The sequence below is a fragment of the Tachyglossus aculeatus genome, chromosome 10 (genome assembly GCF_015852505.1).
Source record: "Tachyglossus aculeatus isolate mTacAcu1 chromosome 10, mTacAcu1.pri, whole genome shotgun sequence".
Taxonomy (NCBI): domain Eukaryota; kingdom Metazoa; phylum Chordata; class Mammalia; order Monotremata; family Tachyglossidae; genus Tachyglossus; species Tachyglossus aculeatus.
In genome coordinates this window covers 21,158,468-21,173,308 of record NC_052075.1, presented here as the reverse complement: position 1 = coordinate 21,173,308, position 14,841 = coordinate 21,158,468, and the positions used below count along the sequence as shown (strand labels likewise).

Sequence of the window (14,841 nt, the reverse complement as noted above, 5' to 3'; positions counted from 1 at the left end):
CTCACATGTGCCAAACTATCACGCTTCCCCCCTTCAAAGCCCTACTGAAAGCTCACCTCCCCCAGGAGGTCTTCCCAAACTGAGCCCCCCTTTTCCTCTGCTCCTCCTCCCCTTCCCATCACCCCTACTCCCTCCCCCTGCCCCACAGCACTTGTGTATATACGTACATATTTATTTTATTATTCTATTTTATTAATGATATGTATATATCTATAATTCCATTTATTTATATTGACAGTGTTGATGTCTGTCTCCTTGTTTTGTTTTGTTGTCTGTCTCCCCCTTTCTAGACTGTGAACCCGTTGTTGGGTAGGAATTGTCTCTGTTGCTGAATTGTACTTTCCAAGTCCAATTAGTACAGTGCTCTGCACACAGTAAGCGCTCAATAAATATGACTGGATGAATGAATGAATGAATGAATGAACATCCTATCTCTGGCCTGGAAAACCCTCCCTCCTCATTTCAGATAGATAATTGCTCTCCCCGACTTCGAAGTCTTACTGAAGACACATTTCCTCCACGATGCTGAAAGAGGTAGGCTGGGGGAGAGGGCAACAGGCAGAAATATGTGATTCACCACCTGGGGCTCAAAGTAGGCAAAATAAAATAAAATAAGGCGGTGGGGTGGAGGGAGAAGGAAGCATATTGTTCTCTTTCTGCAGCTCCTTAGAGCTATGTAGCACCATCAATGGGGTTAAATATTTACAACTGGCTTCTAACACAACTTTTAAATTTACACACCTCTGCTTGCTTTCCCCCACTTCAAAGTCTTATTGAAGACACCTCCTCCAAGAAGCCTTCCCTAAGCCCGCCTCTCCTCTTCTCCCACTCCCTTCTGGGCCGCTCTTACTTGCTCCTTCATTCATCCTCCCTCCCATCCTCATAGAACATACATATATATCTGTAATTTATTTATTTATGTATATTAATGTCTGTCTCCCCCTCTGACTGTGAACTCACTGTGGGTAGAAAATGTGTCTGCTGCTAAACTGTACTCTCCCAAGCACTTAGTACAGTGCTGTGCACACAGAAAGTGCTCAATAAATATGAATGAATGAATGAATCAAGTAGAGCAAATTAAAGCCAATCCAGTATACTTGCCAGAGAATTAAAATTACAGTCTTCATTACTTGATGGCTCCTTTTGGGAAAGAGGTATATTATTATCTAGGAGTAGCATTTATTCTCAGACAATTTTACATAACTTTGAAAACTTTCCAAGCACATGAATAAAACATCTCTCAATTGACTTCTAAAGGCGTGTCACTGTCAAATTTACAGTTCTGTCAATGGAAAAGGCTTTACTACGCCTATTCTCAACTTCCTCAAAGGATTCTCGACTTCCCCATGGGGCTTCTGCAACTGATCTCGGGGAGTCTTTTAATGAGGCTGAGCCTGCCTTCAACATAGGTGGAGTACGAAGCTGTTTGTAGTCCAAAGAGAGGGGCTTTCAAAAGTCAAGCGTGGTTAAAGTCATTGGGGTGTCATGAGCCCAGCGCTTAGTACAGTGCTTTGCACATAGTAAGCACTCAATAAATATGAATAAATGAATGAATGAGTCCTCTTCTGCCAACTGGGCAGGGAATGTGTCTGTTTACTGTTATACTGTACCTCCCAAGCACTTGGTACAGTTTTTTGCACAAAGTAAGCACTCAATAAATACGATTGAATGACTGAATGGGAAGGTTGCTATTTGGAGGGGTGGCTAGCTATAGCTTCAATTCTGTCATTAATTAACCACTACCTTCAAACCTTATTAAAATCCCTTTCCCCAATTAAGCAGTGTGGCTCAGTGGAAGGAGCACGGGCTTTGGAGTCAGAGGCCATGGGTTCAAATCCCGGCTCCGGCAATTGTCAGCTGTGTGACTTTGGGCAAGTCACTTCACTTCTCTGTGCCTCAGTGACCTCATCTGTAAAATGGGGATTAAGACTGTGAGACCCCCGTGGGACAACCTGATCACTATGTAACCTCCCCAGTGCTTAGTACAGTGCTTTGCACATAGTAAGCATTTAATAAATGCCATCATCATCATCATCACCATTACTACCCTGCTAGCCTTCCCAAAACTCTTCACTGCAGCTGAAAGAGGTAGGCTGGGAAAGAGGGCAACAGGCCAAAAGATGTGATTTGCCACCTGGGGCTCAAAGTAGGCAAAATAAGGCAACGGGGTGGCAGGGGAAGGAAGCATATTGTTTTCCTTCTGCAGCTCCTCGGGGCTGTGTAGCACCATCAATGGGGTTAAATATTTATAATTGGCCTCTAACACAACTTTTAAATTTACACCTCTACTTAGGGGCACAACAGTGAAGCATTAAAGGGGAACTGCCAATCAATCTCAAAGAAGAAAGGGAATCATTTCTTAAAGATTGGAAAATACCACTTTTTCTCCCAATAAAATTGTCCCAAAGCTGGTTACTGAATCATTGCCTCCATCCACAGACAAAGTTAACTCTAAACTCACGCCACCGTATTTACTCTGACAACAATCTCAAGGGCTGAGTTCTTGCTTGGAATGGCACCATGCACTACGATTGACTGGTTCCTCTTTCCCTCTCTCCGCTTAATTTCTTATATATCAGTGTGCAACATAATTAGTCAAATGAACGACACGTGTTCTCGTGCAATACCTATTTCACTCAAATCCAAAGGTGCATTTGTCACCACACGAAAGCTCAGAGTCCCTCCTGACTGCAAACTCTCAGTGATAATAATAATGGCATTTATTAAGTGCTTACTATGTGTAAAGCACTGTTATAAGCGCTGGGGAGGTAACAAGGTGATCAGGTTGTCCCACGGAGGTCTCACAGTCTTAATCCCCACTTTACAGATGAGGGAACTGAGGCACAGAGAAGTTAAGTGACTTGCCCAAAGTCACACAGCTGACAATTGGCGGAGCCGAGATTTGAACCCATGACCCTTGACTCCAAAGCCCGGGCTCTTTACACTGAGCCACACTGCGCAGGCAGGGAATGTGTCTACCAGCTTTGTGTTGTAATCTCCCAAGTGCTTAGCCCCGCACACAGTAAGCATTCTACAAATGTCACTAATTAAACAATTGATTTTGAAACTTCTCTATGAAGCACAACACTTCTTCAATAATGAACAGAGATGCTGCACCTTTCTCACTTTTGCGGAAAAGGTGGAGGAAAAAATATCTGTCCCCGATTTCAAAAAGGACATTTTGATTTTTTTTTTCCTAAATTTCAAAACTAAGGCGGCTATATCCAGGACTAGACCTACCTCCCACAAATGTGTTGTAAAACCACCTCAGACGTGACATCAAGAAAAATTTAAATTTTAATTGTAGAAAATTCCTGCAATCGAAACGATCCCAAAACAAGTTGCTTCTTGGCTGGAAAAAAATGTAGCCCGCATTCTAGAGAAAACAAAATGATATTAAATGTGTAATGTAAACAAGCTGGTGTTTTCCATTTGAAAGAAACATAATTAACTAGACTGCTTAACTGTAATGCTTTTTACAGCACTTGCAGTATCTCAGCTACGCTTCAAACTCGCTTGAAAAACGAGAACGGGGTGAAAGAAGCACAAAGACCTAGCATGCAGTATGCACACCCTCTGCTGGTGTTTAAGTAACTTTAGACTTACTCTGTTCCTGAATTTTTTTCCTCAGTTTTAAAGTGAGTTGTAACTAATGTGTTACAACGTAGAAAAGTTAAAATGCATTTGCTAGTTGATAAAACATAGTTTAATAATAATAATGATGGCATTTGTTAAGCGCTTACTATGTGCAGAGCACTGCTCTAAGTTTAACATTTTACCATTCATAAATCTGATGACTATGATTATGACTGATGACTACGGTAGTGTCCAGTATAAAGTCAATAGGCCACATCAAATCAATCAATTAATGGCATTTATTAAGCACTTATAGGGTGCGGAGCACTGTACTAAGCACTTGGGAGAGTACACTACAATAGAATTGGTAGACCCAATCCCTGCCCACAAAGAGCTTAGAGGAGACACATTAAAATAAATTATATATACTGGAAATATAGTGTAATGGAACATACATTAGTGCTGAGGAGCTGGGAAAGCAACAGAGTGCTTATGGGGTACATAGCCAACCAATCAATGGTATTTATTGAGTGCTTACTATGTGCAGAGCACTGCTCTAAGTTTAACATTTTACCATTCATAAATCTGATGACTATGATTATGACTGATGACTACGGTAGTGTCCAGTATAAAGTCAATAGGCCACATCAAATCAATCAATTAATGGCATTTATTAAGCACTTATAGGGTGCGGAGCACTGTACTAAGCACTTGGGAGAGTACACTACAATAGAATTGGTAGACACAATCCCTGCCCACAGAGCTTAGAGGAGACACATTAAAATAAATTATATATACTGGAAATACAGTGTAATGGAACATACATTAGTTCTGACGGGTTGGGAAAGCAACAGAGTGCTTATGGGGTACATAGCCAACCAATCAATGGTATTTATTGAGTGCTTACTATGTGCAGAGCACTGTTCTAAGTTTAACATTTTACCATTCATAAATCTGATGCCTATGATTATGACCGATGACTATGGTAGTGTCCAGTATAAAGTCAATGCGCCACATCAAATCAATCAATTAAGGGCATTTATTAAGCACTTATAGGGTGCAGAGCACTGTACTAAGCACTTGGGAGAGTACACTACAATAGAATTGGCAGACCCAATCCCTGCCCACAAAGAGTTTAGAGGAGGCAGACATTAAAATAAATTATATATACTGGAAATATAGTGTAATGGTACATACATTAGTGCTGAGGGGCTGGGAAAGCAACAGAGTGCTTATGGGGTACATATCCAACCAATCAATGGTATTTATTGAGTGCTTACTATCTGCAGAGCACTGTACTAAGCGCTTGGGAGAGTACAATACAACAGAGTTAGCAGACACATTCCCTGCCCAATATGAACTAATGCATAGGTGACACAGAGGGGTGGGGGGAAGGAGGGAAAATGAGGGCCCAGACCTCTAAAAATCTATCGAGTGGTTTCTTTTCCTCTTAATCTTGGGACACTATCGCAATGATGCTTAAAGTTAACAAAAGTACTCATCTTCTCCATCTGAAGCAAATAAGCTGATCTGGGACAGCTAGCCTAGGTGAAGCTCAGAAATATTAACCAGGATTCACCTGCTGCCAGAATCAACAATCGGTGAAGCAGAGGTGACGGAAGAAGTTCCTCTAAATCCTTCTTAGGTGTAGTTGGGGTAAAGCTTTAACTTATTTGTTAAACTGCCAAAGCAATCTTATATCCAATGCAATCTATTTTGGGAATTATAGATGTTATAGGGCACCTTACTGTACGTAATCCTGGACATTGAATAAGCTGCCGATGTGTTGCTCGGTTTAAGCCTAATAATGCTGGTGACATTTATTGAACACTTATTGTGGGGTTTTTTCCCCTGCCCTATTAACAGAGGAACCAGATCTGTTCCTATCAAGATAGAAAGAGAGCGAAGAAAAGAGGAAGGACAGGAGAGGGAGAGGACAGAGAGAGAGATAGAGGGAATAAACACAAATACATGCATACAGGCAGTAAGTCAAAGGAAACCATTTGATCACCAGGCATGTGAGCAGCATGGGCTAGTTAAAAGGGCACGGGACTGGAAGTCAGAGGACCTGGGTTCTAAACCTGGCCTTGCCACTTGCCTGATGTGTGAGCTTGGACAAGTCATTCACCTTCTTTGTGTCTCAGTTTCCTCATCTATAAATTGGGGATTAAATACCTGTTCTCCCTCTCCTTTAGACTGTGAACCCCATATGGGACGGGAACTGCAACTGACCTGAGTATTTTGTATCTATTGCAGTGTTTTAGTATGGTGCTGGGCACATAGTAGGCCCTTAATAAATACCACAATCATTATTACTGTTATTATTGTATTTGTTAAGCGCTTACTAGGTGTCAAGTACCGTTCTAAGCATTGGGGTAGACACAAAATAATCAGGTCGGCCACTGTCCCTGTCCCACAAGGGGCTCACGGTCTAAGTAGGAGGAAGAACAGGTACTGAATCCCCATTTTACAGATGAGGAAACTGAAGCTCAGAGAATGACAATAATAATAATAGTAGTGGTATTTGTTAAGCGCTTACTATGTGCCAAGCACTGTTCTAAGCATTGGGGTGGACACAAGGTAATCAGGTTGTCACACGTGGGGCCCCCCATTTTATAGATGAGGTAACTGAACCACAGAGAAGTGAAGTGACTTTCCCAAAGTCACACAGCTGACAAGTGGAGGAGCTGAGAGAGAAGTGACATGACTTAGTCGAGGTCATACAGCGGGCAAGTGGCAGAGCCGGGATTAAAACCCAGGTCCTCTGAATCCCGGGCCTGAACTTTTTCCACTAGGCCAAGCTGCTGCTCACAATGCCACACATGTTAGTGTATATCCTGTTATGCTCATGTTTATGTCTTCACATTCTTGTGTAATCTAGTCCTCTTCCCCTACGGCAGCTGCACTGTTGATTCAGCCTGTTGGCAAGTGAAATGAGATTTGCTAAAATCTTGCTCTCTGGAGACCTGGACACCAGGGCTCCTGAGATCAGGCTTTTACTTCATTTCTCAAGGCTGTCTACAGGCTAAGCACAGAGGAAATATCAAAAGCAGACTTGATTAATGGAACAAGAGATGATGAGCAAAATCAATGACAGTGATTTTCACTCCTTTCTATTGGAGAGGGAAAAAAACCACTAATATCCCAATCCTAGAATTCGTTTAGCTCCCCCATTTGGGAGATTTTCCGACCATATCACTACTCTCTTTCACTGGAGTCTCCATCCTAAACAACTTAATGAGGCAGAGCAATCAGAAGCGTTTTCCCAAAAACCTCCATTTTATCCCCATTTAAGGTTCACTTTAAATACTGACAAGCTTCTTAACAAGTATGGGCATTTTTCTACGTTGGGGGAGAATGAAAAATCATACTGTATTTAGTTTCTAAAACTCTTCAATCTTGAAGCTAGTGAGGCATAAAATAGCTAGCGGAGTAGAAAATCAAAAATAATATCCGAAATACAAATGTCCAAAATCCAAAATGCATCATTATATATTTCTTTCCGACTGACACTGAGGATTACAGGCTTGCACGCTGAAAAATATGCTTTGACCTCCAAAAGAGGAGATTTGATTTTCAATGCATGTCTAATGAAAAACTGCATTTGACTCCAAACCAAAAACTTATTCTGTAATTGACCCACTATTTAGAGAGTTCAAATGAGAAGCAGTGTGTTCTAATGGATGGAGGGATAGAGGGAACTCGGGTTCTAAACCCTCATCTGCCACTAATCTGCTGTGTGACCTTATGCAAGTCACTTCACTGGTCTCAGTTGCCTCATGTTAAATGGGAATTAAAACCGTGAGCCCCACATGGGACAGGAACTGTGTCCAACCTGATTAGCTTGCATCTATCTACCCCAGCACTTTGAACAGTGCCTGGCACATAGTAAGCGCTTAACAACAACAAAAAAAATGTGCACCCACAGCCAAAAGGTAATGTCAGGAAGTAAAACATATGACCTTTTACTGCTGAGGCAATCAGTTAGAAGACATATTCTTATGACCACAAAGAGATTTAGGGACCAATAAAAGGTAATTACTTATCTCCCAGCATACTTTAAATACTAGCTAAAATAGGTAGAGAGTAGTTAAAAGTCAGTGACAAAGCTCATAGGGCTACAACTCAGCTCAAAAGCAAAACCTTACCTTTCTGTCTTTGAGGCAGGAAAGAAGGTCGACATTCAAATTAAGGGAGGAGATGCGGCAAATAGAGAAGTGGCATGGTCTAAGTGGAGAGAGTACGGGCTGGGAGTCAGAAGGACCTGGGTACTCATCTTGGCTCCATCACTCATCTGCTGTGTGAAATCGCTTGACTTTGTGCTTCAATTCTCTCAGTCAAATGGAGATTAAGACTGTGAGCCCCAGGTGGGACAGGGGCTACATCCAACCTGATAAGTTTGTACCTACCCCAGTCTTTAGACAGTACCTGCCACAGAGTAAGGACTTAACAAATACCATTAAAAAAAGCCACTCTAGGTATTATTTTTCCAACCTTAACTTGATGATTGCCGAAAAACCATGGCATCTCCCATGAGGAGACACAGGTGGGCCTCAGTTCCGAGACTTCATGACAGACTCTATATGAAGGAATTGTGATGGTGGGATCACTGGGGCTTGCTCATCCTTGCCAAGTACCGTTCCTATGGGGGTGTGGAGCGCAACAAGGGAGAGAAGCCAAGCAGGGCTGCAGCTAACTGCCAACTGCATGTGAGCCTTCAACCACATTAACCAGCTGCAAGCGGGAACGGGGACGAAAACCCAGCTCCGTCCACAAGGCAGAACCGAATATAGCACGCTTTCGAAATAGAGGATATTATTTGACTCGTTAGGGTGATGTTCAAAGAACTCTTCTCATTTTACCAAAGGGGTGTTGCCACGAGAGAGTTCCCACTCAAGGTAGGGGAGGAGGAAAATAGAATATAAAGCCTCTCGACTTAAAGGAACCTCTCATTGGTACGCTTCAGTTCGCCATTCACGGAAAAAAGGAAAATAATTTTTAGTTGCTGGAAAAAATGTGTGGTGGCATAATTTGGTTCACGAGGAAAGGGTCCCCCTCCCCTTCTGTGGTAGTCCTTATAAATCTGCATGCTCAATGTCTTCCATGTGGTCTCGGTGAAAGAAAAGAGGGCGGTATTGGAGAAATCTCCAAGACCTCTTTCTGGTCCTACTCTGAGTGAGAAAGCACTGAAACAAGAGAGTAGTACCTTCCTCTAGAGAGCTCAAATTGCTTCCTCATAGAGGATACAACGCACCAAGTCAAAACTCACCACTCGTCTCTGTTTAGGCTCAAGGTTCATTTCCTTATACTTTTCCACGACCATTTCTAATTTCTTCTTAAGATCAATGGCACGCTTTAAACGGTCATCATGTACACCTGCCCGGGTAAAAAGCTGCAAACCAACAGAATAAAACTACCATTAATCACACTGAGCTATTTTTAAACATGCCACGGGATGAAGCGATTTCAAATGGCACGAAGCATCCATGATTGAGAATTTCATTGTAAGCCTATAATTTTCTTCAAACTTCATTTATTTACTTTTTATTTGGTCCCCAGGAAAGCGGTTGATGTTCACGGGTGAAGCTGAATCCAGAGCAGGCTAGAGCTGTGCAAGGTTTCAATGACAACTTGCAAAACAGTTCTTTACTCTCTGACCAAAAGGTTGAATTTGGGGAACAGAATACTGATAAATGGGTGACCCATTGGGTTAGACTGTAACCCATTATGGGTTAGAGAAGCAGCATGGCATAGTGGATAGAGCACAGGCTCGGGAGTCAGAGGTTCTGATCCCAGCCCCACCACTTGTCTGTTGTGTGACCTTGGGCATGTCAATTCCCTTCACTCTGCTTGAGTTACCTCATCTGTAAAATGGGGGATTGCAACTGTGAGTCCCACATGGGACAGGGATTGTGTCAAACCTGATCTGCTTGAATACACCCCAGTGCTTAGTACAGTCCCTGGCACTTAACAAACACCATCATAATTATTGTGACACTGTCATTTACATTAGAAAAATAGAATATGATCCAACATCGATCAAAGACCGATTTCACCATCAAATTGAATGCATGTTAAGCTGCTCTCTTTGTCAGAAAAATATTTTCCACCTGTTCCCATTCTCAAAGTTTGAGGCTGTTTTTCATCCATTCCACTTAGTATTTTTATATTCTTTCTTTGAGTTTTAACTTTTCTTCATTTAGTAAATTTTACTGGGTTTTTTTTTTTTTTTTTGTACGCAAACCAATCCTATTATGTTTCTTCCCAGATGTAAAGTCAACTCTACAACAATTAATGCATGGTAACCAGCTAATTCATGGTGCCGGCAGGTAAGGATCCTATTACTTGATTTAAGAGCCTGGTTGACAACAATTTAAAATAAAAAAAGATGGACCACGATACACAGTTGTTTTTTGGAGCATAAAACTTTCCCCACCTGAATCCAGGACTGAACAGAAGGCTGGAATTTATTTCTGATGAGTTTAAGCACATCCATGACATTGTTTACTATAGCACTGTTATCTTCATTCTCATGCACTTTCATATCTGCTTAAAAAAAAAAGAGATAACCCAAAGTACTGCTTGTTCAATATCTTTTTCAAGATCCTGAGATGACCAGAGGGGAGTGGCAGAATATATGAATATTTGCATTACAGAGGGTTACATGAATCACAACTTCACACTTAGGGCAATGGCTACCAAATGACGAGAGGAAATCTGTAGTTCAAACTGAATTCTCTCCTATAAACAAAATTACCCTTACAATTTCAAATAAAGTCCAAGTCAGAGCCAGAATTATCACCTGAACTCCACAATTCCTACCTTCTATCTAATTCTGACCCTAAACTAATATGAAGAGAAAGATAATCATTTTCAAAATTCTGGTTTCTCATTTGACCATTTTAATTCATTTCTCAGCAACTGCTTGAAGAAAAAAGCTGTATCCCTTTGTGAAAACCTCTCTCCAACACATAATCTTTTCTGTGCCACTTCTGTATGGATCGCTGCTGCTGTTGCTGATTTTTAAAGAAAACAATGAGGTTCTTGGCATTAAAAGAAATTTGCATTTATATTCACAGAGAGAGCTGAAATACGCACCACGACACCACACTCCTTCCCCTATGAAGACCCCTAGCTGCTGGCATCATCACAAAATCATAATCAGGTATTATTATTATTGTTACTGTTACTATTATTATGGCATTTAAGTGCTTACTGTGATGTGTCACGCACTGCATTGGGATAGATACGAGTTAATCAGGTTGGACACAGTCCCTGTCCCACATTCTTAGTAGGATGGGGAATAGGTATTCAGTCCCCATTTTACAGCTGAGGAAACTGAGGCCCAGAGAAGTGAAGTGACTTGTGGAAGGTCACACAGCAGGCCACTGGCAAAGCCAGGATTAGAACCCAGGTCCTCTGACTTCCAGGCTGGTGCTTTTTTCACTAGACCACGCTGCTTTGGAGGTACAAGACCGTTATTCATGTTAATGCCATAAACTAGCATCTATGGTGAAAGAGCAGTGTGGAATAGTGGAAAGAGCCCGGGAGTCACAGGACCTGGCTTCTAATCCTGGCCCTGACAGTTGCCTGCTGTGTGAGTTTGGGCAAGTCACTTAACTCGTTTGGGCCTCAGTTTCCTCATCTGTAAAATGAAGACTCAAAGTCCATTATCTCCCCTACTTAGACTTTGAGCCCTATGTAGAACAGGGTCTGAGTACAACCTGATTAACTTGTATTTACACTAGTGCTTAGACCAGTGCTTGACACACAGTAAGTGCTTAATATAATTACAATAGTAATAGGCTTTTCTGTGCTAAACCGTAAATACTAGCTTTCCATTGTGATTTGCTGGGCTGTAAATGTTTCACTAGAATTCTAGAGAAATCAGTAGAATATTGGGTGGAGACCGTCTCTATATGTTGCCAACCTATACTTCCCAAGCGCTTAGTACAGTGCTCTGCACGCAGTAGGCGCTCAATAAATACGATTGACTGAATGAATGAGTGAAAGATATATTCAGGAACATAGGTGACAAGAGAGGAACTGACATGTTTGACAGTCACGAGAGACCATCTGAAAAGCCTAAAATGAAATCTGAATTCATCCAGAAATCTTTCTCTCTGACATATTAAAGACAGTCCTGAGAAGCAGGGGGCCTAAAGCCTGACTTTAAATTAATGCAAATTAGATACTGTAATAGGAATGCCACGGTTCGAGTCTAAATGACAAGCCAAAATTAGCAGCAATCAAAAAGGAGAGTTAGAAAAAGGTATTGCTTCGTATTAATACACACCTAAATTCTCCCGATCACAAAAAAGCGTGGCACTGTTCACTTCTGACCCTCAGTTACCTCACCTGAAAAATGGGATTTATAATGATAATAATAATGACGTTGGTATTTGTTAAGTGCTTACTATATGCCAGGTACTGTTCTAAGCGCTGTGGTAGATAAAAGATAATCAGATTGTCCCACTTAGGGCTCACAGTCTTCATCCCCATTTTACAGATGAGGTAACTGAAGCACAGAGAAGTTTAGTGACTTGCTCAAGGTCACAAAGCTGACGAGCGGCAGAGCCGGAATTAGAACCCATGACCTCTGACTCCCAAACTTGTGCTCTTTCCAATAGGCCACACTACGACTGTGAGCCTCATGTGGGACAGGGACTGTGTCCAACCTGCTTAATGTGGAACCACCCCAGCGCTTAGAACAGCGCTTGTACACACTTAACAAGTACCTTCGTCATCAAAGAATCGATTACCTGTGGAGATTTCAAGGTTGAGAGTATATTTATGAGACCCAAGACCGTGGCTTCTTATGAAGACCTCCCCATCTTCTTCTTCTTCTTCATCATCATCATCGTCACCATCCTCGCCACCAACAACTTCTGAAAGTTCCTCTGGATAAAGTTGCTTTTGCTTCCAGCGGCCTGACATTTGGGGCTTTTCTCCGTTTCTCTTGCTTCTTGGGTCCAGCGAAGGGAGGTCCTTGCTACAACAAGGCTGCTCATCATCAGCGGGAACGGAGCAGGACGCCCGCTGAAAGGCTGCCTGCTCGTCCGCAGGTGTCCTGCCTTCTACGGGTTCTGAATTGCCAGCACTTGTGGTAAAGTCGAAGGGCATTAAGAGCCTGAAGCAGCTCTCCACCTCGGTCAGAGAAGCCTCAATTTCTTCAGACAATTCTGCCAAAATATGACAGGTGTATTTGAATTTGGTTACAGAGCACAGGCCAAAACGCATTTTGCAATTTTTACATTGTTCGTGAAGAAAACACAACCAACCGCAACGTTCTTCAATGATGCACAAAGGTGGTTGTGAACCCATTCTCCGCTTAGTCACTCTGTGGATCTCTTTCCTACTCAGTATTTAACCCTCTAAAAAGGGGAAGAATTCTTCTTCTCTTATTGAAAAGAATGTGGTGGAAGGGAAGGACAGAAACAACAAAGAAAACTCAGAATTCTCAGGGCATTTGTCAAAGATGGCTTTTTAATGGCTTCATAAAATATGAAGCCTGGCAGATGGATGTGCAAGGTTATTCGCTGAGATGTCGGGAGCAATAATCCCAGAGTTTTAAAACTTACGTTGTTATGACAGCTCATTGGAGCATCTATGAATATCAAGGGAGACATGTTATAACTGAAATAACCTACGTAAAGTTGGGAGTTACTTTAGAATTATTAAGAGATGCTGAATTTCCAGTCTGAATCTAGGTTTGTCTTAACCGAGAAAAATCATCGAGGCTCTTTGCATTATACAGTGCAAGAAATCCTTCTCAGGATCTTCCGATCGTTCTCCTTCACCCCTAGCTGTGAGTTTTCCCTCAAGGCCTTGTTCTGGCTTCTCAATCTGCTCAGTTTGCACTCACACACTCTTCCACTCTGATGGCTTCATTTCCATCTGTTGAATGGCTCCCAAACCTATCTCCCTAGTCCCGAACTCTGATCTCTACTGCACTCTCACATTTCTTCTTGGAAATGTGACTGTCCCTCTGGCACTACAAACTCAAGATTTTGTCTTATGCTGTCGGGTCACCTCCGAACCTTAGCGGCGCCGTGGACACATCTCTAGATACCTGAGTTCCTCATCTTCCGATCAATTAATCAAAAGAAGGTTTTGAGCATCTACCGTGTGTGCAGAGCACTAAGCTAAGCATGTGGGGTGGGCACAGTAATACTGATATTACTTTATATTAATGTCTGTCTCCCCCTCTAGACTGTGAGCTCATTGTGGGCAGGGAATGTGTCTGTTTATGGTTATACTGTACTCTCTCAAGCGTTTAGTACAGTGCTCTGCACACAGTAAGCGCCCGATAAGTACGATCGACTGCCTGACCATAGAATTACGAGACAGGATGCCTGCCCTGAAGCTCACAATCTAGTGGGGAAGACAGACAGTAAAATAAATTACAAGGAGGAGGAAGGAATAGATTATAAAGAAACCTCCCGGGGTGTGTGTGAGAGAGGTTTCTGAACCCAGTCGCTTCCCTAGCTAATTTTCCTATTACGGATGGCAAATACCGCCAACCTCTCTTTCTCCAATAAAGCATAAAATCAATCAATCAATTGTATTTATTAAGCGCTTACTGTGTGCAGAGCACTGTACTAAGCGCTTGGGAAGTACAAGTTGGCAACATATAGAGACAGTCCCTACCCAACAGTGGGCTCACAGTGGTTGTAAACTCATTCTGTGCTCAGTCACTCTGTGGATCTCTCACCTCCACAGTAATTCTCCCTCTACAAGTGGAAGGATTCTTCTCTCATTAAAAAGAATTTGGTGGAAGGAAAGCACAACAACAACAAAGAAAATTCAGAATTCTCAGGGCATTTGACAAAGATAGCTTCATCTCCCCTCTATTCGCCCCACATCCTACTCCACAGCATGTATGTACATAGCTTTCAATTATATATTATAAATTACTTATATTAATGCCTGTCTCCTCCCTCAAGGCTGTACGACTGATGTGGACAGGGAATGTTTCTGCTAATTCTGTTTCACTGTACTCTCCCTAGTGCTCAGTACAGTCCTCTGCTCACAGTAAGTGCTCAATAAATACCACTGATGATGATACTCTCACATTCAACCAATTTGTTAAATCCCCACCGGTTTTTCCTCCAAAACATTTCCAGGATCCACCCCTTCCACTCCCCCTCGAGACTGTAAGCTTGTTGTGGGCAGGGAATGTATCTATCAACTCTGTTATACTGTACTCTCCCATGCGCTTAGTACAGCACTCTGCCCACAGTTGAGTGCTCAATAATTATGCCT

The 14,841-nt window shown here is 42.1% G+C and overlaps 1 protein-coding gene across 2 annotated transcripts in view; it reads right to left on the bottom strand.

Annotated features, from left to right (window-relative positions):
* UVSSA (UV stimulated scaffold protein A) overlaps positions 1–14,841 on the bottom strand; it is a 98,750-nt gene that overhangs the window by 62,898 nt on the left and 21,011 nt on the right. The window contains exons 5-7 of one of the 2 annotated variants that reach the window (XM_038753217.1): positions 12,339–12,758; positions 10,013–10,125; positions 8,846–8,968 (exon numbers count right to left, since the gene is read on the bottom strand). In XM_038753217.1, the coding sequence (XP_038609145.1) occupies positions 8,846–8,968; positions 10,013–10,125; positions 12,339–12,758 (656 nt within the window). The remainder of the gene's footprint in view (positions 1–8,845; positions 8,969–10,012; positions 10,126–12,338; positions 12,759–14,841) is intronic. The other variant, XM_038753218.1, reaches the window with a different exon arrangement.